Source organism: Taudactylus pleione, unplaced genomic scaffold (genome assembly GCF_031769625.1).
Source record: "Taudactylus pleione unplaced genomic scaffold, aTauple2 ptg000678l, whole genome shotgun sequence".
Lineage (NCBI taxonomy): Eukaryota > Metazoa > Chordata > Amphibia > Anura > Myobatrachidae > Taudactylus > Taudactylus pleione.
The window spans coordinates 4,045,579-4,070,626 of NW_028285080.1; the positions used below are offsets into that span (position 1 = coordinate 4,045,579).

Below are 25,048 nucleotides of genomic sequence, written 5' to 3' on the forward strand. Positions count from 1 at the left end.
GTCTCCCCAGCCATCCTCTTTCTGTCTCCCCAGCTACCCCCTTATGTCTCCTCAACCATCCTATTTCTATTTTCCCTGACATTATCCTTCTGTCTCCTCAGCTTCTGTCTCCAGCCATTCTCCTCCTGTCTCCCCCGACATTCTCCTCCTGTCTCCCCCAACATTCTCCTTCTGTCTCCCCAGACATTCTCCTTCTGTCTCCTCAGCTTCTGTCTCCAGCCATTCTCCTCCTGTCTCCCCCAACATTCTCCTTCTATCTCCAGCCATTCTCCTCCTGTCTCCCCCAACATTCTCCTTTTGTCTCCTCAGCCACCCGCTTGTCTCCCCAGCCACCCGCCTGTCTCCCCAGACATCCTTCTTTGGTCTTCCAAGCCAGCCCACACAGATTCTTACCATATCTTCCTGCTGCATCCGGCTCCTCAGCGCACTGTAGCAAGGCCGCGCACGTGACATCAAGACGTCACACGTGCCTTGTGTTAAAAAAACAAACAAACTTTATTCATTAATTGTGCATACCAGGCAGCCGTCAGCAAGCTCCAGCGGCCACCCAGCCCTGGACATCTGCCATGGGTAATATACAGGGGCATACCTAGGACCCCAGTACTGGCAGTCCCAGTCTGATTCCACCCCTTGGCCACAGGTGGCACCGCCGGAAGGTTGCCCCTCATCGGCCAGCGCCCCCGGGCGAGTGCCATCTTGGCCAATGGGTAGATAAGCCCCTGGGATCTATGATAATGTAGGGTTCCTCCTCTAGTTAACTCTTCATAGTCATTTACCCTTCTCCTGTTCAGAGCTTCTTGCCCCAGAGTAAAAGTCACCTGCCAACATTTCAGAAACAAAGCATGACAACCTAACGTTACATTATGCACAATACTCTTATACACTCCCTTAGAAATATCCTCTGGCAAATGAGGAGAGTTGTCACAGTTATACAGCACTATGTAATATAATAATAATGAGGAGGAGAAGAAGTAATTACTTCTGATAATGTGCTTGCCCAGGGAATAGGCCTGGAAACAGGCCTATTGACAGTTATGTCTAACTCTGCATAGCCCGCAGTTGGGTAACCTTGTCACAGAACTTTGTCTTACGTGAGAGCACCTCAATACATCCCAGTAACACATCTTCAGGTGTAAGCATAGATGCAATCAAAATGCGTACTAGTCAGGGGCGTATTAAGAGAGGAGGGGCCCGTGTGCATTCCCCGTCTGGGGCCCGCTCCTCTCTTCCCGGTGGCCAGCAGCAGACTGATGAGGCTGACTGTTGACCACAGCATCAGTAGATGGGCTCTAGTCTGTGCCCAGAGTCTACTGCGCATGCATAGGTCGCCATGAAAATGGTGTGGCTGCCATTTTCCCAGCGATTTCCTCACTGCATATGCGCAAAACACTGGGAAAAATGTCAGTGGCGGACATTTTCCAGCGTTTTGTGCAGGGCTGAGACACCAGACATGGGACCTCGGAGAGGTAAGTATTAGATAATATGGGTTCAGGGTGCGCGGTGTGGGCCCCCCTTGGACCTAGTGGCACATGTACATCACACATCCTGCACCCATTATAGATACATCCCTGGTGCAAGTATGTATTGCACATGCTTGTGTACTGTATATACAGTTCTAGGGCATGCACACTCCACAAACAGGTATACATTCAATTACATTAGCCCCTCAGTCTGCAAACTAGTAGGGAGGGAAACCTGGAAAGCATTGAATGAGGCGAATAAAAGATTGTGTTGCCAGGGTGCGCTCACCCCCATCTTCATCTACCATTGCTATAAATCCCCACCACAACCACCTCTCTCTAATTTTATTAATTCCAATTGTGCTGTGTGTCTGTTCCTAATCAGGGCTTTATGCTAACAAAGTATAGCATTTTTCAAGATAACTATCTATCTATCTATCTATCTATCTATCTATCTATCTATCTATCTATCTATCTATATGTGGCACTCACAGGACTTATTGAAGCAGCGGTCAGTGATATAGACACCTACAGAATGAGCTCTGCAGTGATCAACGTTTCAGTTTTATTCAAACTTACGTCAGGATAGTTTGAATAAAACTGAACTGTTGATCAATGCAGAGTGTGTCCTGTAGGTGTTTGAGGGCTTGATTCAGCAAGGAAAGCAAGGGAGAGAACGCCCGCTGTCGGCCACTGCGTGTATTTGCTAATCAATTCATATGCACGGCAACCATAGCATAAGATGCAGATGCCCAGCACTACACAATGCTGCCCACTTCCTTTTACTCAAAGCCTGAGTAGTACGCAAGACAGCGGAAACATCGGTAACATTGAGAATCATCGGAACCATACGCACAATAGAGGTTGACCTGTTGTCATGCAGGATTTTGGCCTCTTCCTGCGTGCATCGAGTTATCTGGCTGCATATGCCGCTGCACTGCTTTAATTATGCACGCCCCTATAACGGCGTACAAACGTGCAGGCACACCTGTGTTCGCTCAACCACCCGCCGTAACCACTCACAAACGGCAATTCCTGTCAATCAATATTGGAAGGATCTACATTCACACTGCGTACCCTTACCCGATCGCACTGGCTAGTTCGCGAAAGTCCAGTATGCTGTATACGCAGACTCAGTGCGAAAACATTGGCCGAGTGCGTGAATTCTCTCCTTTGCGTTCCTTGCTGAATCAGGCCCTATATTACTGACCGCTGCTTCAATAAGTCCTGTGAGAGTGCCATATACATCTTTTTTGTGATTACATTAAGGAGGGCACCCGGGCATGTTGTTAATGAATGGGATTGAGTGCCTGCTACAAGCTGTTATATAAATATATATATATATTGTTGAATCGTGCAACTGAACCTTTAGTACATTCCTGCCTATAAACCTCTAAGATTCACCTGCCTAGAACCTCTAAGACAAAACCTGCCTATACCTCCTAAAACCATAAGGTGTCACTAATTAGCGCTGTGTTTTAAATATACCATTAATAAGACTCTAAGACAGTGGAATAGCGGTCCAACGCGCTAAAGATTATTATTCAGGTAAAAGTACAGATGTTACCCCGCTATGATCTAACAATGAGCGCAAACTAAATTGTACAAACATTTAGGTCATAAGGTACAGTCAATACATACGCGTGCGCTCTGGGACCAGATACCGGCATCAGTAATGAAACCTTCGTGGAAACAGCATAACAGGACCACCGCAGACTGGCATCTCGTTTCAGAGCACTCGCATATATACCCGTACTGGGATAAGCAATACAATAGAATACGTTGGCAGGTTCTCATTGGTTCCTCTTCTTGCTTCTTCCGTTACGGTACAATTCACAGGTCAGTGCAAAGACTCAAACCAGCCTCTAACAGCCTGATTGTGTCCACTTTCCCGCTGCATAATAAATCTAGTCTAAACTATGGCATACAACATTTCAAGAAGTTATTCTCTCTATCATTCATATTTCATAGCCGCATGTTCTGATCTCCTCACCGATGCCACCGGAACGCTGTGGGAAAAGAGTAGATCAGTACGGCACCAATCACGGTCCATTTGCCATTTACTAAACCATAGTTACAGAAAACATTCATTTCTTCATATGCTGACATTGCGATTAAACCAAATAATAATCATTCCTTTCGTGCTGCGGGACCATTGCTTTAAAATGTGTATGCGGGGAGAAATGACATTAAATTGTGTTGTGCGTTTGAGGGTCTGTGGGGCACTTAGCGACCAGCACTAAGTTGGAAAGGCTTCTGTGTATGTGTGTGAGCATGCCAGTATGGGTTTGGGAAAGATCACTAAAAAGCTGGCTGTGCGTCTAAATAGCTATTTTGAGTTGTCCTATGTTTAACATGAAGTGCAGGGAAAACACCACTAATTTGCTACTTCTCAAATATGTTTGTGGTGATTTTAATGTGTTGCAAAGTTATTTTATGTCTGCTAAACACCGTCGGTAGGTGTTTGGGGAAGATTGTGAAAAAAGCTGTTCGTGCTACTTTTTAGCAACTTTGCGTTGTGACTAGCCTGTGTTGCACCAGTTCTTTCTTGTACGCTTGCAATTCTCTCCCTGTGTACCTGAATGTGTCATCGTACATCTCGGTGATATTATCTATTAATTTAGCAAGTTCTTGGATATTTCTAAAATTTAATGTACTCCTCGCAATTCTGGTGGGATCCAGGGCGACTAAAACTTGGAAGCCAGTTGTCTCACTGATTAACTGAGCGGCTTTATGCATATCACCAGGTATCATATTTCTCTTGCCTCTGTGTTCATATTGAGTGTGATATGGTGACGGTGTGTTTTTATGTATATTCAGCATTTCAACATGTGTGAGGGTCATAACTTCTGGGACTACTCTTCCCAGGTAACACAAACCATCGGAACTCGGGGAGAGCCATTTATACGCTTTTCTTCCACATATAAAATATACATTATCAGGGAGAACATAAGGAATGGTATGCATCATTATCATTAAACACATTTGTCTTGCAAACAATCCTATCTCAGGCTCTTCCATCTGGTATATACAAGTTTCTGGTTGTATTATTTTAGCACAATAACCATCTGGTACTTTACCAATCATTTCTTTGGTGGAACTCAATGTATACCGGTACCTAAAATATTTCCCACTTGATTTAATTGAGCGTAGCAGATCATAGTTTATGGACTCATTATCAGCTCTTTGTGAGAAGGTCATCATCTGATTATTCCCAGTCACTTCCCAACCTCCGGGTTTATTGGGGTTGGTTATGTTCAAACACAAAAGTGATCTATCTACTTGGAATTGATTGAGTTTGAAATGAGGTGGTTTGGATGAGAGGAATTTTCCATCCAATGTTTTCCCTTTTTGCAATTCTAAAATTTCCGTGATATTCAGCGGAAATGGCACCAACCCTACATTATGCTGTCCCTGTGGCACATGTGAACACACCCAGCAATCGGTTTGATTTAACACTTTGCCTACCATGCTGTGATAATCCTCTAAAGGATACCCTCCCCAGTACGGATTATATTTTGGTTGGCACCGTTGGATACAGTTCTCATCAACTAGGGACCCACAAAGCTCACAAATACAGGAATCCTCAGACGATAACCCTCCACACCTTCCCCGAGTATTCGGAATGATAGCTCTTTTAATAATAACAGTACTAAGATTGGAAAGACACTCCCCTGATTGGCATTGCACTCCTCCTGTCTCCACTCCATCGGCACTGCCATCAGCTCCCGTTTCCTCAATCGGTCCCCCATCACAGACACTGGATATCCCTGGACTGACCAGAATGGTGAACACTCTAAAAGAGAATATGAAAATGAACACAGCAGGCCTGTCCATTTTAACAACAAGTCCTGCAAAATTTCTCTCGGTTCAAGTATCTCACTACGACCTTTTCAATCCTCCCGGAACAAGCTCGCGAGTGACAGGTCCACACTATCAGCCTTGTCTCCGACTTGTTTCTCCACCGGTTGATTGACCTTTTTGCAGTGAGTCGAATGGACCCAGGTATCTCTCTCGGCCACCTTCAAAGATGTAGTACTCATCAGCAGCACCTCCTATGGACCTTCCCACCGGTCAGTCAAACAACCTGAACGCAAGAAATTTCTGATCATTACATATTCTCCTGGTTCAACATCATGACAGTTAGTTTCAGGCATATCATTAGACAACAATTTCAGTTTCTGCTGCTGTTGCTTTTACTGCCTACTCATTGATATAAGATACTTTACAGTTACCTCGTTGTTACCCTTTAGATCTTCCTGTGGACTTATAATCAAATGAGGTTGTCTACCGAACAATATTTCAAATGGGGACAGATTCAGAGGAGGTCTAGGAGTGGTCCTTATGCTATGTAGGACCAAGGGTAATGCTTCTGGCCATCCTAGTCCAGTCTCTGCCATGATTTTACTTAGCTTATTTTTAATAGTCCCGTTCATCCTCTCTACCTTGGCACTGGCTTGCGGTCGGTAGGGGGTGTGAAGTCAGCTATTAATACCCATCAGCTTACACATATTTTGGAAAACATCACCTGTGAAATGGGTACCCCTATCACTCTCGATGATTCTAGGGATACCATACCTGCATACAAATTCCTGAACAATTTTTTTTGCAGTAAATGCAGCAGTATTAGTGGCCGCTGGGTAGGCCTCAACCCAGTTCGAAAATACGTCTGTGCACACTAATACATACTTAAGGTTCCTGCAGGGTGGTAATTGGATGAAATCAATTTGTATCACCTGGAAAGGTCCAATGTGGGACGGTTCGGTAGGGATCGCTTTCCCTATGTTCTTTCTCAAGCAGGTCAGATAGGACATTGCTATCTTCTCTGCTTGTGAAGAAAAACCTGGTGCGCACCAGTATGCCCTCACCAACTTGCACATACCCTGTTTGCCCAGGTGAGTCAGACCATGTGCTGCCTCAGCCAGGCTGGGGTAATATGCCTTGGGGGCTACTGGTTTACCATGTCCATCCCTCCAGAGCCCAGAGGACTCTTGCCCACACCCCTTGGACTTCCAAATGGATTTTTCCTGAATTGAACACAAATTTTGCATCTCAATTAATTTTAGCATGTCAACGGTTTGGAATGACATAAATGTTTCAGTTGGAGAAAACATTTTTAATCCTGCTGCCCATTTTGCAGCTTCATCGGCTCTGTTGTTGCCCAGTGACACTGGGTCATCCTCACTTGTGTGGGCTTTACATTTAATTACTGCCACTGCCTTGGGCAGTTGGATTGCTTCTAAGAGATGTTTTATGTGTCGGGAGTGTGCAACTGGTGTGCCTGCTGCTGTCATAAAATTTCTCAGACGCCATAGAGCCCCAAAATCATGCACTACCCCGAACGCATACCTCGAATCAGTGTAAATGTTAGCAGATTTGCCTGCTGCCAGATCACATGCTCTAGTCAGTGCTACTAACTCTGCCACCTGGGCCGAGTGAGGAGGACCGAGAGGTTTAGCTTCCATGATGTCTGTGTCATTTACAACAGCATAACCTGTACATAACTCACCTGTGTCTGTTTGTCTATGACAACTCCCATCCGTATAAAAAGTTACATCCACATTCTCTAAAGGTGTGTCATGTATGTCAGGTCTAGCAGTAAAGGTCTGATTCAGATATGTCATACAATCGTGCGTATCACCTTCCGCCAGCAACTCTTCTCCTTCCACCCTTTGTACATCATGTTGTACATATGGTAGGTATGTTGCTGGATTCAGCATACTGCAATGTTTAACAGTAACATTTGCAGAAGCGATTAGGGCTAGTTCCCATTTGGTGAACCTAGCTGAGGAGACGTGTCTGGTTTGAGCTGAGTTCAACAGAGCAGATACAGCATGGGGAGTGTAGACAATCATATCATGGCCCAATACTATGTCCTCACTTTTACTCACCAATAGAGCGGTAGCTGCTACACTTCTCAAACAAGTGGGGAGTGATCTTGCTTCCGTATCCAATTGGGCACTGTAGTATGCTACAGGCCTACTGGCATCACCATGTTTTTGTGTAAGGACACCTGCAGCACAACCATCGGCTTCCGTACAATACAAATCAAAAGGTTTTTCATAATCAGGTATTCCCAATGCAGGAGCTCTTGTCAGACTATCCTTAAGATTAAGAAAAGCCTGTTCTGATTCCTCTGTGTGTATGACACGATCGGGCTTTGAGGAAGAGACTAATTCCTGTAAAGGTAACGCCAAAATAGAAAAACCTGGGATCCACATTCGGCAATATCCACACATTCCTAAGAAGGTACGAATTTGCTGTTGATTCTGCGGCAGTGTCATGTTTTGTATGGCTTGTATGCTATCTGTTGTAAGGTGTCGTAACCCCTGGGTTAGGCAGAGTCCCAAATATTTTACTCTGGATTGGCACGGCTGTAGTTTGTCCTTAGCCACCTTGTGTCCTGTTTGTGAGAGATGAAGTAATAAAAGTTTAGTATCATTCAAACATGACATAAACGAGTCAGAACATAGCAATAAATCGTCCACATATTGAATTAGAACAGATCCATTGGCAGGTTGAAAAGATTGTAAACAGTCGTGCAATGCCTGGGAGAAGATACTGGGGCTGTCTATGAAACCTTGGGGTAATCGTGTCCATGTGTATTGTAAACATCTGTTTGTAAATGCGAATAGATACTGACAGTCAGGATGGAGAGGCACAGAGAAGAAAGCAGAACAGAGGTCAATGACAGTGAAATGGGTTGCATTTGGTGGGATCTGCATCAAAATGACAGCTGGATTTGGCACTACGGGGAATTGGCTCTCTACTACCTTATTAACACCTCTAAGGTCTTGTACCAGCCTATAGCCCCTCCCACCACTCTTCTTCACTGGAAAGATGGGACTGTTGGCTACACTAGCTGTACGGACTAAAATTCCTTGTTGTAACAATCGCTCAATTATTGGAAACACCCCTAATTCTACCTCCTGTTATAGTGGGTACTGGGGAATTTTTGGAGCTTGCCTACCGTTTTTTAAGTTTACCATTACAGGGCTTACATTTGCCAATAATCCAGTGTCCTGTCCATCCTTAGTCCAAAGGGAATCTGGAATTAGGGACAACATTTCGTCTACTTGTGATGGGGTTTCATTTACAACTGTAGAGTGATACATTATCCTTTGAGGAGTGTCTAACATATCCCGCACCTCGTATACCATTCTCTCTGGGATATCTAAATATACCCCATCAGGGGTGCAATATATAACACATCCCATCTTACATAACAAGTCTCTGCCCAGTAGGTTAGTAGGAGCCGCAGCAGCCAGAAGGAACGAATGTCTGGTATGCAACGGCCCAATAGTAACCTCTGTGGACTTTGTTAAAGGATAACGTTCCACTTTACCTGTTACACCCATTGTTGGTACTGTCTCATTGGTCACCTGTAAATTAACGGGAGATTTCATCACTGACCTGGTCGCCCCTATGTCTACAAGAAAAGGATATTCAGTACCAGCTACATCAACCATCATGACCGGTTCTTCCCTAGTACTTCCCGTTAACCTGACTATCTGTAGACTACAGGTATGACCTGACCCCTAGCATTGGCTACCATTCTCCAATAAAGCATTTACGGCTACAATTGGAGCTGGTGCCTGTTGAACATTTGCTGGCCTTTGTGCATATCCTTTATGGGGATATCTAAATTTTCCCTGATGTGGGATTCCTACTCCTTTTACTGTGCAGTTTCTACTTAAGTGTCCTGTTTGTTTACAGAAAAAGCATGTTCATGTTTCGGGTGAAGACATGTGGTGTTGTGAGGTTTGCGCAGAGGGTAAAGGTGGTGGATATGGGTAAGGATAGGGAGGGTAAGGGTATTGTGGGGGATAAGAAGTTGGTGGATAGCCTGTGACCTGTGGTTGCATCGGGTTAGTGGGATAGAGTTGCGTTTGTTGTTGAGTGGGGTTAGTGACAGTGGGTGTGTGTGCAAGTGCAAGCGTGTCTGTTGGCTGTGATGTTACCGTCATTCCCTCCAGAGCTTGTATACTGACAGCCATCAGTTTCTCGCTCTGGGCTTCTCTCTTTTTGGAGATGTTCTTATCATGTTCAATGGCGGTTTCTATGAGGGTATCTATTGTAAGTCCCCGCCAGCCAGGCTGTGAGGTCTGTACCCGAGTTTTCAAACTCTCTTTCAGACCGTCCACAAGTACTGTGACTATCATTCCCCGGTGGTGAGTGCTATCTTTAATATCTTCTATCCCAGTGTACTGGGTGATAGCCTGCAGAGCCCGATCGCAGTAATCTTCTGCAGTCTCACTCTCTTTCTGTTTAATTGTGAAAATTTTGTTCCAGTTAACTACTACTGGAAAATATATACCCAATTGAGTTACTATGCTGGAAATGTTACCTTGGTTTACTTGATCTGTTAAGGGGACGTCACCATCCAATACACAATCCGTGATAAATTTTGTCACGTTGGTATTGCGTGGCAGACAGGCTCTTAACACCACACGCCAATCTTTATTAGTGGGCTCATGTGAACTACCCAAATTTCTCAAAAATCTTTGACATTTGGCTAACTCCTTTTTGGGATCGGGGAAATCATTTATGATGGAATTTAGTTCTGCTCTTGTCCAAGGACAATGCATTACTACTTCCCTCGTGGGCACTATACCATTTGCATCTGCATTTCCATTTGGAACAGTTATTGTCCGAATGGGATGCAGACCGGTAGCGCTGCTACCTTTGACCTGGTTACCTGGCTGGGGGTTTAATCTGCTGCAGCTACGTATGGTATTATCAACTTCCTCTATGGGTGCAGAGTGTGTTAACACTTCCCTTGCTGTTACCGATGGAGATGGCGGCACCACCCGTGATTGTGGTGATGCAGCATCTATCATTTGCACAGCATGGGAAATGGCAGACATTACAATAGGCTCATCATCCACATCATAAACATTTTCTTTAAGGTTGCTTAAGAGAGGGTACAATTTGTTTGTTACATTTTTATGGGATTTTTTTTCATTGACTGCACCTACACCCCCATCCGCATAGGGTGGTGGTGGTGCGCGTGAACCATCTGTACTACCTTCTGCGACGCTACCTTGCAGTGCGTGCATGCTATCAAGCGATGCATCTGTGGTGCTATTTAGCGTCACCGGCGCATTGCCCGAGACTGTGCCCGCGACGCCTGCTTGCGTCGCGGGTACCTCCTTCAGCCACATTTCCCCCTCGTGCTGCCACAGTTTTAAACATTCAAAATATTTAATCTTTTTCTCTCTGGATCGCATCAAACTGATGTGACCCCGGACATTATCTAACACATTTTTATCAAAACTACCAATTCTGGGAAACGGTCTGACACTCTTCCTCGTCATATTAAACCATAAATCACTATACCTTATTGCATAAGTACCGTACTTGGTATTCATGATACGACGGGCCGATCCGATCGGTGCCTCCATTAGCAGCACATCATTGCCTAACATTTCTACTGTTTGCATGGCTCCCATTCTGGGACAACTCCTACGCTTTCCAATAAAAATGTAAACCGGTGAAAGACAATCAAGATACTTTCACTTACTTGCGGACGATTTAAGTCGGCGGCGCCCACACACCTGGATAAGATTTAGTAAGGCAACTTCCACACCTGGATAAGATTTGAAAAAGGCAACTTCCACACCCGGATAAGATTTAGTAAGGCAACTTCCAAGCCTATGAGAGTTTATATGTCGGCCACTCTCATGCACCTCTATACAACAAAAGACAACATGAACACCTGCTACTGTGTATAGAACGGTAAAGCTGCTTACCGAGCGACTAGGCTAACCCTTGCACCTAGCCCTTAAGGATCATACGATACCCTTAACTTTGTTCAACAAATATTCACTGTTACACACTTTTTTCCTGCGCAGAAAAATACACGTTTAACCCAGATATTGGTAATAGAAAAAAAAAATGTAAACCTCAATGGATTTGTTCAAACACGTGGCAGCACAACCGGAAGTACGTGTACACAATTGTGTGACTAGTCGCATACACAGTGATGCGACCAGACCCACGTGTTATTACCTTAACGCTATTATGCTACTCCCTCTAAACTTTTATCAACGAGAGAAAATAACTTTTCTCTCCTTGTCCCTGGATTCTGATCAGCGCTTCCTCTACACAATAACCGGCAGTACGCTCTCAGCAACACTGTGGTAATGAAAGACTAATGCGTCTCTCAAAAGGCGCCTCCACCCTTTTGCTGAGAGGGAACTGACCGAGTGTTACCGTGTATCAGATAACGTGATAAACCTACGAGCCCCCAACTGTTGAATCGTGCAACTGAACCTTTAGTGCATTCCTGCCTATAAACCTCTAAGATTCACCTGCCTAGAACCTCTAAGACAAAACCTGCCAATACCTCCTAAAACCATAAGGTGTCGCTAATTAGCGCTGTGTTTTAAATATACCATTAATAAGACTCTAAGACAGTGGAATAGCGGTCCAACGCGCTAAAGATTATTATTCAGGTAAAAGTACAGATGTTACCACGCTATGATCTAACAATGAGCGCAAACTAAATTGTTCAAACATTTAGGTCATAAGATACAGTCAATACATACGCGTGCGCTCTGGGACCAGATACCGGCATCAGTAATGAAACCTTCGTCGAAACAGCATAACAGGACCACCGCAGACTGGCATCTCGTTTCAGAGCACTCGCATATATACCCGTACTGGGATAAGCAATACAATAGAATACGTTGGCAGGTTCTCATTGGTTCCTCTTCTTGCTTCTTCCATTACGGTACAATTCATAGGTCAGTGCAAAGACTCAAACCAGCCTCTAACAGCATGATTGTGTCCACTTTCCCGCTGAATAATAAATCTAGTCTAAACTATGGCATACAACATTTCAAGAAGTTATTCTCTCTATCATTCATATTTCATAGCCGCATGTTCTGATCTCCTCACCGATGCTACCGGAACGCTGTGGGAAAAGAGTAGATCAGTACGGCACCAATCACGGTCCATTTGCCATTTACTAAACCATAGTTACAGAAAACATTCATTTCTTCATATGCTGACATTGCGATTAAACCAAATAATAATCATTCCTTTCGTGCTGCGGGACCCTTGTTTTTAAATGTGTATGCGGGGAGAAATGACATTGAATTGTGTTGTGCATTTGAGGGTCTGAGGGGCACTTAGCGACCAGCACTAAGTTGGAAGGCTTCTGTGTATGTGTGTGAGCATGCCAGTATGGGTTTGGGAAAGATCACTAAAAAGCTGGCTGTGCGTCTAAATCGCTATTTTGCGTTGTCCTATGTTTAACATGAAGTGCAGGGAAAACACCACTAATTTGCTACTTCTCAAATATGTTTGTGGTGATTTTAATGTGTTGCAAAGTTATTTTATGTCTGCTAAACACCGTCGGTAGGTGTTTGGGGAAGATTGTGAAAAAGCTGTTCGTGCTACTTTTTAGCAACTTTGCGTTGTGAGTAGCAAATTTGCTACTTTTAGCAATTTTGCACTGTGGATTGTGTACTATGTATTTTTGACAAAATGGTGCTTGTGTAAGCTTTCTTTTCTAAAATGGAGTCTTGCTGCCATTCACAAGATGGTGTCTTGAGGCCAGTCGCAAAATGGCGTTTTCGCGATTAAATTTTAAACTGAACTTGTCTCAGCCAATTATTCAGCTTCGACAGTATATATATTTATACATATATACAGAGCAGGCCCTAGTCTATTTGGTGCCCTAGGCAATATTTTGGCTGGTGCCCCCAGCAGAAAATCCCAGGCTCTCACCTCACAGCACCCCTCTCCCCTCACAGCACACTGCTGTAACTAAAGAAAAAAAAGGACAGAATTTAGGGGAAAGTCCTTTATACCCCCACCTGCATTCTATGGGGCACATTCTCCGCTCACAGCACCACAGGCTCTCCCTTCACAGTTCCCATCTCCCAGCACAATCCCCCTCACCCAACACAGTATCTCTCACCCAGGACCCCTCTCCTAACACAGCACCCTTCACCCAGCACATCATCCCTCAACTAACACCCCCCATAGCACAGATTACAGCACAGCACCCCTCACCATGCACTCTCTCAGCACAGCACCATGGTCATAATAGTGTCATATCAACCTGGTCTCCAATACCAATATGTCTTCCTCTTCCCCCAATAGCAGTGTCATTAGCAGCCTGAGCCACCACTCTCAGGGTCGGCCCTAGCCAAATTTTTTTGGTAAGCAAATATATTAACTGGCACGACTAGGTGTATTGTTGCACCTGCCTAAGGTGCTTACCCAAAAAGATTTAGAGGGCATGATCTCATGAGTAAAGCCGGACCCACGAGCCACTTTTGTCATGCTGGATGCATGCCCAGCAGTCCGGGAGCTGCTGGCCATGTTCGCAGTATCTCTCCCCAGTGAATAGATACGGTGCAGCATTTATTCACCCCTTGCTCAAAGCAGCTACCCGCCTTTTTTTTTTTTTACTGAGGATAGATATGGCTACTATGCAGGTGTATGGAAGTCACCCATTGTCTCACACACACACATGTCATTAATTGTCTCACATACCAACAGCAGTCACCCATTCTCTCTCTCATGCACACACATCATTCACCCATTCTCTCACACACAACCCATTCTCTCTCTCTCACACACTGCAGTTACCCATTCTCTCTCACATGCACACACATCAGTCACCCATTCTCTCACACACAACCCATTCTCTCTCACATGCACACACACATCAGTCACCCATTCTCTCTCACATGCACACACACATCAGTCACCCATTCTCTCTCATATACACACACATCAGTCACCCATTCTCTCACACACACATCAGTCGCCCATTCTCTCTCACATGCACACATGCAGCAGTCACCCATTCTCTCTCATGCACACACAGCAGTCACCCATTCTCTCTAACATTCACATAACAGTCACCCATTCTCTCTCACACACGGCAGCCACCAATTCTCTCTCTCAAACACATCAGTCACCCATTCTCTCTCACACAGCAGTCACCCATTCTCTCTCACATGCACACACACTGCAGTCACACATTCTTTCTCTCACACACATCAGGTTCCCATTCTCTCTCTCACACACAGCAGTCACCCATTCTCTTTTACTCACTTACATACACACACATCAGTCACCGATTCTCTCTCACATGCACACAAGCAGCAGTCACCCATTCTCTCTTATGTACACACATCAGTCACCCGTTCTCTCTCACATGCACACACGTAGCAGTCACCCATTCTCTCTCATGCACACACATCAGTAACCTATTCTCTCACACGCACACCGCAGTCACCCATTCTCTCTAACATGCACATAGCAGTCACTCATTCTCTCTCACATGCACACATGCAGCAGTCATCCATTCTCTCACATGCACACACATCAGTCACCCATTCTCTCACATGCACACACATCAGTCACCCATTCTCTCTCATATACACACACATCAGTCACCCATTCTCTCACACGCACATCAGTCACTCATTCTCTCTCATATGCACACATGCAGCAGTCACCCATTCTCTCTCATGCACACACAGCAGTCACCCATTCTCTCTCTCACACTCTGCAGTCACACATTCTTTCTCTCACACACATCAGTCTCCCATTCTCTCTCTCACACACAGCAGTCACCCATTCTCTTTTAGGGCTCTATTTATTAACATTATTTTTACTAAAATAAAGTGAAAAAGGGTGTTTTCACACCCTTTTCACATTATTTTAGTTTCACCTGTAGTTATTACAGGGCAATTGGAGTAGAATTAGTAAAATTCTACTCCAACCCCCAGTATCACTTATTTTTAGTAAAGCAGATTGCATTTCCCATAATTGTAATGGGAAATGTGATCCGACCATAGTTACTAAAAATAAATTGTAAAAAAATACCGGGGGAAGCCCTGTGATAATAACGCCACCTGGAGGTGGCGTTATCCAGGGTCTCCCCCAGTTACCGGGCTCCCACTCTGCTCTAACGGGGAGAGCAGAGGCGGGAGCCAGTACCAGTAATCAGCTATGTGATCTAAGCAGACCGCAAGCTGATTGCTGTAAAAAAAAGAAAAAAAAAATTAAACATTTTTTTTTACTTACCTGACTCCAGGGACCGGTGATCGGGCCTCTGGTGATGGCTCCTCTCCGGTCAGCTGGTCTCCCACAGTGCACTGGGGCCCGGTCATCAGGTGATCGGGCCCCAGTGTAGTATGGGAGATCACCTGATCGGGAAGCCCGGAGAAGATCACCGGAGGCCAGGAGGATGCAGGTAAGTCTAATGAAGGGAGGGGGGGTCGCGTGGGTCCGCGATCGTGGGGGGCGGGGCTTAGCGCCGGGGGGCAGGGCTTAGCGTCGGTGGCGGGGTAGTAGCGGTGGTCAGTCGGCGCATGCGCAGGCTCTTAGTCGCGGTATTTTTTCCGAAAATACCACGACTAGAGTGCGGATAGGATCCGCAGGGACAGAGCTTTATCGCAAGCTCTGTCCCTGCAAGGGATTTATAGTAAATCCCTGTGATATTGCCTGAATTCGCAATGCGAATTCAGTCGTTAATATCACACTACAATCTGCATTCAATATGCGGATTGTAGTAAATAGAGCCCATACTCACTTACATACACACACATCAGTCACCGATTCTCTCTCACATGCACACAAGCAGCAGTCACCCATTCTCTCTTATGCACACACATCAGTCACCGATTCTCTCTCACATGCACACACGTAGCAGTCATCCATTCTCTCTCATGCACACACATCAGTCACCTATTCTCTCACACGCACACCGCAGTCACCCATTCTCTCTAACATGCACATAGCAGTCACTCATTCTCTCTCAAACACAGCAGTCACCCATTCTCTCACATGCACACACATCAGTCACCCATTTTATCTCTCACACACAGCAGTCACCCAGGGCCGCAACTAGGGGGGGGCTAGAGGTGCATGTGCACCGGGTGCCGGATTGCAGGAGGTGAAAAAAGCTGACTCGAGGTGGCTTGGGGGGCTGCAGATTCAGAAAACGGCCATCCAAAAATGGCCGCCACCAAAGAGAAGACAAATGCTAGAGGTCCTTACTGGCCCTCTAGTGTCTGTCTCCTCCTTGGAGGTGGCCATTTTTGGATGGCCGTTTTCAGCAGATTCCATGCGGACTAGCCGTCCGCATGAACTCTGCTGAAAACGGCCATCCAAAAATGGCCGCCGCCTAGGAGGAGACAGATTCTAGATATCCTACTTGACCTCTAGTGTCTGTTAGGCTAGCGCAATGAACACAGCATTCCCGGCACCGGGAACGCTGGCGTTGCCGGGAGAAGACATCTTCTCCAGTGAAAACCCCTGGCAATGAGCATAAACCCTCTGGCAACGAGCATAAACCCCCCTGGCAATGTGCATGATACCCCATCTCAACGAGCATGTAACCCCTGGCAACGAGCATAAATCCCATGGCAACGAGCATGTAACCCCTGGCAACGAGCATAAACCCCCTGGCAACGAGCATGTAACCCCATGGCTATGAGCATGTAACCCCTGGCAACGAGCATAAACCCCCTGGCAACAAGCATGAAACCCCATGGCAACGAGCATGTAACTCCTGGCAATGAGCATGGAAATGGTAATGAGCATAAAACCCTTGACAATGAGCAGGTAATTTTAAAGTAATTAGAAGTCTTACTGTGGGGTATAAAATGGTGTTGGGCAAATATTTAAGTGGCACTTTGGTAATAGGCATTACAGTGTGTGGCATAATGTGTAATGGGCATTATGCTGTGTGGAATAATGTAAGTCACTATACCAGTGACGTCTGAGTAGTGCACTGCCTTATGGAGGAGCAAGGACAAACTCCAAATACAGGAAGGGAGGGGGCGCAAAATTGCTGCCTTGCATCGGGTGACAGATATCCTAGTTTCGGCCCTGCAGTCACCCATTCTCTCACATGCACACACATCAGTCACCAATTCTCTCTCTCACACACAGCAGTCACCCATTCTCTCTCTCACACACTGCAGTCACCCATTCTCTCACATGCACACACAGCAGTCACCCATTCTCTCTCATGCACACACATCAGTCACCCATTCTCTCTCTCACACACTGCAGTCACCCATTCTCTCTCACACACACTGCAGTCACCCATTCTCTCACATGCACACACAGCAGTCACCCATTCTCTCTCATGCACACACAGCAGTCACCCATTCTCTCTCTCACACACTGCAGTCACCCATTCTCTCTCACACACACTGCAGTCACCCATTCTCTCACATGCACACACAGCAGTCACCCATTCTCTCTCATGCACACACAGCAGTCACCCATTCTCTCTCTCACACACTGCAGTCACCCATTCTCTCTCACACACACTGCAGTCACCCATTCTCTCACATGCACACACAGCAGTCACCCATTCTCTCTCATGCACACACAGCAGTCACCCATTCTCTCTCTCACACACTGCAGTCACCCATTCTCTCACATGCACACACAGCAGTCACCCATTCTCTCACATGCACACACAGCAGTCACCCATTCTCTCACATGCACACACATCAGTCACCCATTCTCTCACACACATCAGCCACCCATTCTCTCTCACATGCACACAGCAGTTACCCATTCTCTCACATGCACACATGCAGCAGTCACCCATTCTCTCTCATGCACACACAGCAGTCACCCATTCTCTCTCACACACAGTAGTCAACCATTCTCTCTCACACACATACAGCAGTCACCCATTCTCTCTCACTCACACAGCAGTCACCCATTATCTCTCATACACACAGCAGTCTCAGAATGTCTCACACAAAGAGGGGTAATATATAAAAGTAAAACCACACCATTAAAAGCCCAGTGCCTCTAAGTCAGACTCAGACACATCAGTTACTGCAACACACTGTCAGTCTGTCACTGACACCTGACTGTTTGTTAACAACTTATCAGCAGGCCAGTCATCCCAGGGCCAGAAGGGACTTGATTAACAGGGTGATGGACGGCCGGGAGGAACATGAAGATGGCCGCCAGCACCTATGATCCTTCCCCAAACACGGGTGGAGACTCTTGTCCCCCTCTCCTCCACTGTGGTGTCCAGCCCCAGCACTGTTTGCACACTACGCTGCCATGTGGCGGCATGACGTCATGTTGCTCTCTACAAGGGGCCCATTACAAGTGCGGTGCAGCTCTGTCACAGTGACAGTCTCCCCGTGGCCTACCGCAAGCACTGCTAGCACTTCAGTGTAAAATTCAGCCAAGTGACGTGTACTATAATGTTGCCTCTTTATTATGCACGCCTCTGAAATGGTGTTAAGACGCTCGGGCACACCTGCGTTCGCACCTCCACTCCTTCGTTTCTAGTGGCCAGCCCCTGTCACCACCCACAAATGGCTTCTCCTGTCACTCATTCAGCCAGGCAGTCTATGCACGGCGAGCGAATGCTTGCCGATCGCTCACACTGGTTCGTGCACAAGCACTGTGATGCGTACGCATGCACAGAACGCAAACATTGGCTGTCTGCATGCGAACGCTTCCTAGTGAGCGGGTCTGAATGCCAAAAACAACATTTCCACTGCATTTCAACACTGCCACAATAGGAACAAGCTGACATCATGTTAGTGATTCTCTCGTTAACACAGGTGAGAGTGTTGACAGGAACAAGGCTGGAGATCACTCTATCATGCTGATTGAGTTAGAATAACAGACTGGAAGCTTTAAAAGGAGGGTGGAACTTGAAATCTTTGTTCTTCCTCTGTTAACCATGGTTACCTGCAAGGAAACACGAGCAGTCATCATTGCTTTGCACAAAAAGGGCTTCACAGGCAAGGATATTGCTGCTAATAAGATTGCACCTAAATCAACCATTAATCAGATCATCAAGATCTTCAAGAAGAGAGGTTCAATAGTTGTGAAGAAGGCTTCAGGGCACCCAAGAATGTCCAGCAAGCGCCAGGACATCTTCTAAAGTTGATTCAGCTGCGGGATCGGGGCACCATCAGTGCAAATCTTGCTCAGGAATGGCAACAGGCAGGTGTGAGTGCATCTTCATGCACAGTGAGGTGAAGACTTTTGGAGAATGGCCTGGTGTCATGAAAGGCAACAAAGAAGCCACTTCTCTCCAGGAAAACATCAAGGACAGATTTATATTCTGCAAAAGATACAGGGATTGGACTGCTGAGGACTGGGGTAAAGTTATTTTCTCTGATGAATCCCCTTTCAGATTGTTTGGGGCATCTGGAAAACGCTTGTCCGGAGAAGGAAAGGTGAGCGCTACCATCAGTCCTGTGTCATGCCAACAGTAAAGCATCCTGAGACCATTCATGTGTGGGGTTGCTTCTCAGCCAAGGGAGTGGGCTCACTCACAATTTTGCCTAAGAACACAGCCATGAATAAAGAATGGTACCAAAACATCCTCCAAGGACAACTTCTTCCAACCATCCAAGAACAGTATGGTGATGAACAATGCATTTTCCAGCATGATGGAGCACCTTGCCATAAGGCAAAAGTGATAACTAAGTGGGTCGGGGAACAAAACATCGAAATTTGGGTCCATGGCCAGGAAACTCCACAGACCTTAATCCCATTGAGAACTTGTGGTCAATCCTCAAGAGGCGGGTGGACAAACAAAAAAACCAACAAATTCTGACAAACTCCAAGCATTGATTAGGCAAGAATGGGCGGCCATCAGTCAGTATGTGGCAGAGCTTACCTTAAACTCTGCAGTTGCTGCTCCTCCCCTCAGTTCTCTCATACATGCTGCTCCTGCCTCCAGGCCCTGACTTCAGGCAGTGCCATGTAGTCCCGCCCCCTACTCGGACTCCGCCTCCATAATTCCTCTCCTCAATCTCTTTCAGATCGCAGCTCTTTAATAAACATTGTAGCTGCGATCAAAGGCTGGTGGGGCTTCAGAGAGAGGGGGGCCCCTAAGTGAAAGGGGCCCGGGGGCACGAACCCCTTGTGCTCCCCCCTTAATCCGGCTCTGGTATGTGGCCCAGAAATTGGTTGACAGCATGCCATGGCTAATTGCAGAGGTCTTAAAAAAGAAGGGTCAACACTGCAAATATTGACTCTTTGCATAAAAGTAATGTAATTGTCAATAAAAGCCTTTGCCACTTATGAAATGCTTGTAATTTTACTTCAGTATACCATAGTAACATCTGACAAAAAGGTCTAAAAACACTGAAGCATCAAACTTTGTGAAAACCAATATTTGTGTCATTCTCAAAACTTTTGGCCATGGCTGTATATGTGTGTGCTTGCTTTCTGGGAACACACATTGTGAAAACATCCAAAATAGGTTATCTTTACTGGTATAGTGCTCAGTGTCTCAATGTTGAAAAATCTTCTCACTAAAATAAATTAGATTGGTATTCGGAATCTATGGATGTTGAAAAAAGTACTTGAATAGCATTAGAACACATTTTTAAACAAAGTGCCAAAGGCATGTGAAACATAGTCCCACAAGGTTGTCCTTCATCTCCTTTATTTTATTGGTTTATATTTATATATTCATCTGATCCACCTTAAACAATGACTTTAAAGTCTTTGTTCAGAATATAAATAACGGGTTTTGTTGACTAAATTCCTTTTACATTTTGAGTATCTATATGTCATAGCAGATTCCCCACTTGGAATTTTAAAACACACCTTTCAGTATTCATTTCACCTTCAAGAAAATATGTCAATAAAATATTTTCTCACAACAGGTCCACTTGATGTTTCCTGAACATGTCCCGAAGCCGTGCTGTGCACCAACAAAACTAAATGCCATCTCTGTGTTGTATTTTGATGACAGCGCTAATGTTATTTTAAAAAAGTATAGAAATATGGTTGTTCGGTCATGTGGCTGTCATTGAATTAAAACTAGTCTCATATATAGCATTCTAAGATACATAATGACATGCAGTGATTCAGATAGGAAAAATTCATTTCCAATATTCATCATAATATACATTTATGTGTACAGTGTTATGTATATATTAGAATTTTGTAATTTATTTTGATATAATGTTGCAATAACTAAGTGTACCCTAGTGACAGAATTTGTTATACACCATTTAAATGAAACACCAAACCCTATATTTAAATCAACCAGGATGAAACAACATACTTTTACTATAAGCAACCGTTTGCGTTTACCTGATATATAGGCCCAAATGTAATAGAGTGCGAAATTTGCAAAGTGCAAAGATATAGGCAATTTGGCACTAAGCTAGGTACACACTAACGATCGTTTAGACAATTTGGTTAAATCAAACAAATTTAACCAATTTGTCTGAACTTCCAGTGTTTGGGAACAAATTGTCGATTGTCATTTGCTCCCATACATTAACAGATTTTCGTTCCAACCAGCCAGATTGGACAGATACTGTAAATCTTATAGGGCTCTATTTATTAACATTATTTTTACTAAAATAAAGTGAAAAAGGGTGTTTTCACACCCTTTTCACATTATTTTAGTTTCACCAGTAGTTATTACAGGGCAATTGGAGTAGAATTAGTAAAATTCTACTCCAACCCCCAGTATCACTTATTTTTAGTAAAGCAGATCACATTTCCCATAATTGTAATGGGAAATGTGATCCGACCATAGTTACTAAAAATAAATTGTAAAAAAAATACCGGGGGAAGCCCTGTGATAATAACGCCACCTGGAGGTGGCGTTATCCAGGGTCTCCCCCGGTTACCGGGCTCCCACTCTGCTCTAACGGGGAGAGCAGAGGAGGGAGCCAGTACCAGTAATCAGCTATGTGGTCTAAGCAGACCGCAAGCTGATTGCTGTAAAAAAAAGAAAAAAAAAATTAAACATTTTTTTTTTACTTACCTGAATCCAGGGACCGGTGATCGGGCCTCCGGTGATGGCTCCTCTCCGGTCAGCTGGTCTCCCATAGTACACTGGGGCCCGGTCATCAGGTGATCGGGCCCCAGTGCAGTATGGGAGATCACCTGATCGGGAAGCCCGGAGAAGATCACCGGAGGCCAGGAGGATGCAGGTAAGTGTAATGAAGGGAGGGGGGGGTCACGGGGCGGGGGGGAGGGGGGGTCGCGGGGATCCGCGATCACGGGGGCGGGGCTTAGTGCCAGGGGCGGGGCTTAGCGTCATGGGGGGTAGTAGCGGTGGTCAGTCGGCGCATGCGCGGGCTCTTAGTCGTGGTATTTTTTCCGAAAATACCGCGACTAGAGTGCGGATAGGATCCGCAGGGACAGAGCTTTATCGCAAGCTCTGTCCCTGCAAGGGATTTATAGTAAATCCCTGTGATATTGCCTGAATTCGCAATGCGAATTCACTCGGTAATATCACACTACAATCCGCATTCAATATGCGGATTGTAGTAAATAGAGCCCATAGTGCGTATCTAGCTTAAGAGTTAAAGGGCAGTTGTAAATAAATGCAGCTTTAAATCTTAGTGCACTTTACAAATCTCACACTTTATTATACTTGGGCACTAGACCTTGTTAGACTTTTATGTTAAAGTCAGAATAATTCACTTACATGTTATCTATACATTTATCATGTAGTATTTATTTAGAAAACATATACATTTTTTAAGATGTTTTGATTAGTCGTGTCTTTTGTTCACCTACTGCAATAAAAAAATCTAGCTTTAGAGGGTAAAATAATTTTGAAATCAAATAATAAGTAATTGTGTCCCTTTGTAGCTAATATTTCAAGCTTCCCACCAATCTTTTTTTCCAGGATTATAGATGTTTAATTTTCAGCAACTGATTAAAACTGTCATTTGAAACTGCTCTGATCCATTTTATGTCTAACATCGCCATGAATTACAATGAAAAATGTGACTGTATATAGTGGTATGTAATGCTTATTCAGTAAGCACAATAAAACAATTAAGACACTCAGTTGAAAAGACTTGTTTCTCCTGGATAGTTTTATGTGCTATAATTTGCTTAATTAATTTCACTCATGTATTTCACCAGTTTGGTTTTTGCTTTGTAAAAGTTTCATTTGTATACAGGATAACTATAATAATATAATTATTTTTGTACAACCATTTTACCTCAAATAAAAAGCTATATCTCATTTGTTACACATACTGTTTTAATAGTCACAAACTTGGCCATGAATAAAAACATTTCTGTACTGGATTGTGTGATTTATTTAGCAACCAGAGTGTGCATCTTTAAAATAGCATGGGAGTTTTACAGGAACTTCTTATCACTGATACCTTTTTTATACCGAAGTCCCAGGTCTAAACTGGAAATTGGAACATGTTTCCAGCCCAGATCAGACCTGGGGCAGAGACTTACCGTTTGCGGTGCCAACCCGGGGTATGACCGGGTTGGCACTGTCCACACATGAAGAGGAAGAGCCGGATCACTGCAGACCCGGCTCTTCCGTCGTTGCAGTGGACTCTTGGAGATGATGTAATCTCCATGCACCACTGAAGCCGGCCAATCAGGTAGCATGCGGCACAATCCGGGTCATCGTGACCCAGATCGCACTGTTTACACTGCAGGGTGACATGGGAACGACCCATTGCCAATCCTGCATACTACCCGAGTTGGATCCCCGGGTCCCTGGACCTGAGTGGATCCGTTTACACTGACAAAAATCCCAGGTTAATGTATGTTCACGTGCAAAACCTGGGATTTTGAAGTTGGTGTAAAAGGGGTATAATTGGGGCAACAATTCTACCAGATTTACCACTGCTTAATCATCTTAATTAACATGTATTGCTGTTTTTTGGGGCCTACACACAAAGCAAAGTAAGGCCAGTTTGGCTGAAAATGACCAGATGACTAATCACATTATAGAAAGTATGGCCATCTTACATTGGTAAATTCTTCAAGCATTACCTACGAAATACTGTACTCAAGACATAAAACATCTCTCTCCTGCTCGTAAGCCTCCATATGCTTAAAGCAGTTTAAACACATCTGATTGACAATAATGGGGACTGCGATCAGTACTAATTTAGTACTTTTCTGGAAATTTCTGTAAAAAATCCTACATTGTGCTATTAATAAACAACAGTTAATAAAATTATGCACAATCTGCAGTTTCTACATAATTGTATGAAAACAAGCTTGATACATAGGCCCCTAAAATAGCAAATGCTTACTTCACTACAGTGGTTCTGAACCTCATCCCTCAAGTTTTCCCAACAGATCATATATTGAGAATTTCTGTCTGTGGAAGCAGCTACAATTACTGACCAAGATTAGTTTATTAATTGATTAATGTGCATAATTAAAGATATCCATAAAACATGACTTGTTGGTGGTACTTAAGGCCTGGAGAACCCCTGCTTTAGTATACCTATTTCAGGCAGCACTAACTGTGCTAATTGTGCTATTATATTTACTAACTCAATGTTGAAAAATCTTTTCACTAAATTAAATTAAACTGGCATTCAGAATCAGCCCCTTAGGGCTCTAGGGCCTCACTAGCAATTTGCTTGTAATATTATAGACATCTCCTGCAGAAGGCTAATTACGCTGCAGATTGCAGTCCCCATTTTTATCAATGGGGACTAGGATCTGACCCCTATGTACTAAAATTTGGCCCCATTAGTTTACACTATCTTCAGATGGTGTACACTGTTTTAAGCCTATGGAGGCTTTACTCATAGGAGAAAGATCTTCTGATAGCTCTCCTGCAGCCTCTGGACGATTCCGGAAAC

The 25,048-nt window shown here is 44.6% G+C and overlaps 1 protein-coding gene across 1 annotated transcript in view; it reads left to right on the plus strand.

Moving 5' to 3' along the window:
- Positions 1-21,889, plus strand: part of BMP5 (bone morphogenetic protein 5) — a 246,546-nt gene extending 224,657 nt beyond the window's left edge. Inside the window, exon 7 of the mRNA XM_088455931.1 lies at positions 21,110-21,889. Coding sequence (XP_088312057.1) covers positions 21,110-21,259 — 150 coding nt within the window. The 3' untranslated portion in view covers positions 21,260-21,889. The remainder of the gene's footprint in view (positions 1-21,109) is intronic.
- Positions 21,890-25,048: the final 3,159 nt, after the last annotated feature.